A 4,381-nucleotide genomic window follows, 5' to 3' on the forward strand; every position below is an offset into this window, starting at 1 on the left:
GGGAAGACGGGGACGTCCGTCCCCTGCCTCGTGTACGCAGCACCACGCCAGGCTGCTTCAGCCATTATTTGTTCAGATAGGTTCTCAGTCGCTGGCTTGCTCTCTTCTCCTTCTGGTACCCCTTATGATGCGAATGTTGGTACGCTTGATGTCCCAGAGGTCTCTTAAACTATCCTAATGTTTTTTTCTTGGACTCTTTCTTGTTTTTGCTGTTCCAATTGGGTGTTTTCTGTTACGTTGTCTTCCAAATTGCTGATTTGATCCTCTTCTTCATCTAGTGTGCTGGTGATCCCTTCTAGCGCATTCTTCATTTCAGTTCTTGTATTCTTCACTTCTGGCTGGTTCTTTTTTATGGTTTCCGTGTCCTTTCTTGTGCTTGCCATCTCATTGTTAAAGTTCTTACTAATTTCCTTGAGCATCCTTATAACCATTGTTTTGAACTTTGTTTTGGCTTGCTTACATTCACTTAGTTCTTTTTCTGGAGTTTTCTACTGTTCTTTCTTTTGGGACATGTTTCTTTGTTTCCTCATTTTGGCTGCCTCTCTGTGTTTGTTTCAATGTATTAGGATAGACCTGCTACATCTCCCAGTCTTGGCGGGTGGCCTTATGTAGTAGGTGCCCTGTGGGGCCCAGTGGCGCCGTCTCCCTGGTGACCTGCTCCGGGGGCTCCAGGAGTGTCCCATGTGTGGGTTGTGTGTGCCCTCCTGTTGTAGTTGAGCCTTGATTGTTGTTGACATGTCAGTCATCCCAATTTGTTTCTGATCGAGACTGTGCTTGCCATCTGCCTTCCCCTCTTAGATCTATCTGCTTGCCTGTATTTTAGTCCTTGGTACCTGGATGCACAATTTTCACACTGGCCGTGACACCCGTGGAGCCGCTTCACTGTTAGACTAGTTCTTTTCTTTCCTTCACATCCTTAAAAAAAAAAAAATGTATTGCTGAAAATTTCAAATGTATACAAAAGAAGAGTTGTTAATGTGCTGAACCCTCATTAAATATTACCTAATCTTAGTAATTATCAATATTTTCTAACTGTGGTTCATCTATTCTTCCAAATTCCTGTTTTTCTACAGTATATTAAAGCCAATGCCAGACATCATGTCCTTTTACCCACAAATGCGTCAGTATGCATCTCTGATAAGGACAACTTTTTTTCCCCCACAATCTCCATGCTATTAGCATGTCGAACAAAATTGACAGTTTCTTAATATAGGAATCTCCATATGGTAGGATTTTCGTCCATTTAATAGAGCAAACATTTTTTTAAAGTTCACAAGTTATAATGGGAGAAAGGTTTTCTTTGTAAATGGAACACCTTTTCTTTAAAATAGGCTCAGATCTCATAAGCTTTTTCCACTTCATTTTTTTTNCATTGTCGTGATGCAAGAGCCATGAATTGTTGGCGAAAAGTTCAGGTCATCTAACTTTTTCATGCAGCCTTTTCAGCACTTCCAAATAGTAAACTTGGTGAACTGTTTGTCCAGTTGGTAGAAATTCATAATGAGTAATCCCTCTGATATAAAAAAAAGTTAGCAACATTGTTGCAACAAGTTCGCGAACTTAATTGTCACCTCTCATATATTGACTGTTGTGTCTGAAATTATGCTTTACGAAGGTTGACTAAATTTTCTCAACAAAACCATGAAATAGATACTATTATTGTCATCCCCATTTACAAATGAGAAGGCTTAGTAACAAATCCAGTGACTTGACCATGGTCACACAACTAGAAGGTGACAGCCAGGATGTCAACTCAGGTAGTCTGATTCTAGAGCTTATACTTTTAATCTCTTTACTAGTCTGATAACAGTCCAGAAACTATAGACTTACATAACATGTATCTGAATACTGCAGCTTCTTTCACAATTCATTTAAGATATATTTGAATTTCTAATTTATTTCCCAAAAGACCTTTGAAGAGCATTTTTCTTCCTTATGTTTTCCTTTCTTGTGGCTTTCCCATAGATACTGATGATCCGTGATTTGTTACCAGGCTTTTTTTAAGTCTTCCTTCCTACATATTTGTGTTTAGAGAACAAGATCTTGACTCCACATTCTTTCGATGCAGATTTATGAAGAATGAAACGTAGATGGTACCTTGCCTTGAATGAAAGATGCAAGTGTTATTAGTAATGTTGACGTTATATTTTCTGCCCAAGAGTAGCCCAGGGAGACACCAGATTTTATAGGATTTTCACAGAAGAATGGTTGATTCTTTTGTGTGTTCTTAAAAATTGGGGGGCGGGGGGGCGGTGTATTGTTTTCTCTATCCAAATGGTAATTATAATCTAGTGACTCATCTAGAGACATGCCTCCCACTCCGAGTCCTGCTAAACCACCGCAGGGCCTTCGAGAAGCCAAGGAGCCTGTCTGCCGCAGCTTGTCAGCCAGTCAGATGTTCACAACACACGAGGTCCTTGAGCCCCTGCATCCTTCGTGTGTTAGAGAGAAGCGAGCTTAGGGGAAGGGAGTGGTATTTGTAACCACACGAGTGTTTGTAAACACTGGTGAAAACGAGTGAAAGCTGTTTAGGATTAGAAACGTGTGGTACCTCGGTTGCACTTCCATTTGGCAATCGATAAACCCAGAAACAGGTCACAAGGACTAAGAATGTAACCGGCTTATTACTCATCTGGAAGTAACGGGAGACTGTTTCCTTTCATTATCTCTGTTTCTTTCACAGTCCATCAATATTATGGAGCTGACTTTACAGAAGTATGGAAGTTATGAGAAATTTGAACAGGCCACTGGTGGTAGCCTGCTGTCTAAGACTCGAATCTGGAGCCATGTCAGGAAGTACATGATGAAGGAAGGCTGCATGGGCGAGGTGAGTCCACGTGAGCTGAGGGGCCCACTGCTGGGATTAGCGCTCAGTCAGTGCCACGGGGCTTTTGCTCCAGGTTTCAATTTTCCAACACTATTTAGCTCATTAAATTAGTCACCCAGATGTCTCACTAAATACTGCAAGTCTGATTTTCTGTTTCATTGAATTGTGTTCACTTTCTTCCTGTTTTTCTTCTTTTCTTCCCACCATTTCTGTATAGCTTGTGGGATTATGTGAGTTATTTCATGAACTTTGTTAATGAAGAGATTTACCCCAGTGGCCTCTCTTCCTAGTGGCCAGTTCCTAGTATTCAGTCTCGAAATAAGGGTCGGCCCAGCAGTGAACAGCGCTCTGGCGCTTGCACCTTCGTTGGCGTCATTTTAGCCAGGGGACCATGCTTGACAGACAGCACAGCCGAGGCGTATTTTCAGTCCCCCGTGTCTTCCTCAGCATAGTCGTCGCCTGTCCTTTCATTCCAGTAAAGGTTCTTGAATTCCCAGAGGCTCAAAATTGGAAGGGTCAAATATGTGTATGTATTTTTCCTCTTGCTTCTTAGATTGTGGTTCATCTCACCGAGGACCTGCTCTCCCGAGCATCCATGACAGTCGTGAATGGGTGTCCCACACTGACCATCAATGTGTCCACTGCACGCGAGCACTGGCTGGAAGGGATGCTGAGACACGAGATAGGTAGGCCCGCGCGTCTCCATTTGTCCATTCGTAATGTCAGAAATTAGCTCCAAAGAAGTGTTCTTTTATAAGGGCTTTTGTTGATTTGTTTTAGCAGCATTTGGCAAAAAGTAATGAAGTTGTTAGGTTTCACTTGAACTAAAGCTGAGATGATTAATTCTCATTCCAAATTAGATTTTTTTAGGACACTGTATAGCTGTATTCAGCTCAGAAAGTCCTTTAATCCCTGGGGATTTCAGCTTCCCAACCTTAAACTGAAGGAATTGAATTAAGTGATCTCTGCGATTCTTTTAAGTATCAAGTCTATGATTCTTCCCTTTAAAAAAATAATTTGCTATAAAACTTATACTTCTTCTCATGAGATGCATGAGCCCTCTAAAGGCAGTGTGCTTGCTCCTTTGAACCAAAAGATTTTGGGGTCGGGCCGTTTCCTGCTCATTTTGATTGGTAGGGGCACATCAGTGTGGGTCCGGGGAAAGAATGAAAACGAGAATGGCATTTCTTGTTTTCCGTGTGCCTTCCTTCTCTGTAGGCACGCATTATTTTCGAGGTATTAACAACCTTCAGCAGCCATGGAACAGTTGGACTGGCCGTAAAAAACATGAGCTGAAGCCAAACAATCCCACGGAGGAAGGACTGGCGAGTATTCACAGTGTCCTGTTTAGAAAAGACCCCTTTTTATGGAGGGCCGCCCTCCTCTACTACACTGTTTATCGAGCCAGCCAAATGTCTTTCTGTGAACTCTTCCGAGATATCGGGAAGTTTGTCAAGGACCCCAATACAAGATGGGATTACTGTGTACGAGCCAAGAGGGGCTGGACTGACACTTCCCAACCAGGTGAGCATTCCCTGACTAGGTTTTCTGACT

The 4,381-nt window shown here is 42.3% G+C and overlaps 1 protein-coding gene across 1 annotated transcript in view; it reads left to right on the forward strand.

Annotated features, from left to right (window-relative positions):
* Nucleotides 1-4,381, forward strand: part of MATCAP2 (microtubule associated tyrosine carboxypeptidase 2) — a 38,378-nt gene that overhangs the window by 27,315 nt on the left and 6,682 nt on the right. The window contains exons 3-5 of the mRNA XM_019655697.1: nt 2,684-2,827; nt 3,381-3,513; nt 4,046-4,351. Coding sequence (XP_019511242.1) covers nt 2,684-2,827; nt 3,381-3,513; nt 4,046-4,351 — 583 coding nt within the window. The remainder of the gene's footprint in view (nt 1-2,683; nt 2,828-3,380; nt 3,514-4,045; nt 4,352-4,381) is intronic.

The sequence above is a fragment of the Hipposideros armiger genome, unplaced genomic scaffold (assembly GCF_001890085.2).
Source record: "Hipposideros armiger isolate ML-2016 unplaced genomic scaffold, ASM189008v1 scaffold_244, whole genome shotgun sequence".
In the NCBI taxonomy this organism is placed as follows: domain Eukaryota; kingdom Metazoa; phylum Chordata; class Mammalia; order Chiroptera; family Hipposideridae; genus Hipposideros; species Hipposideros armiger.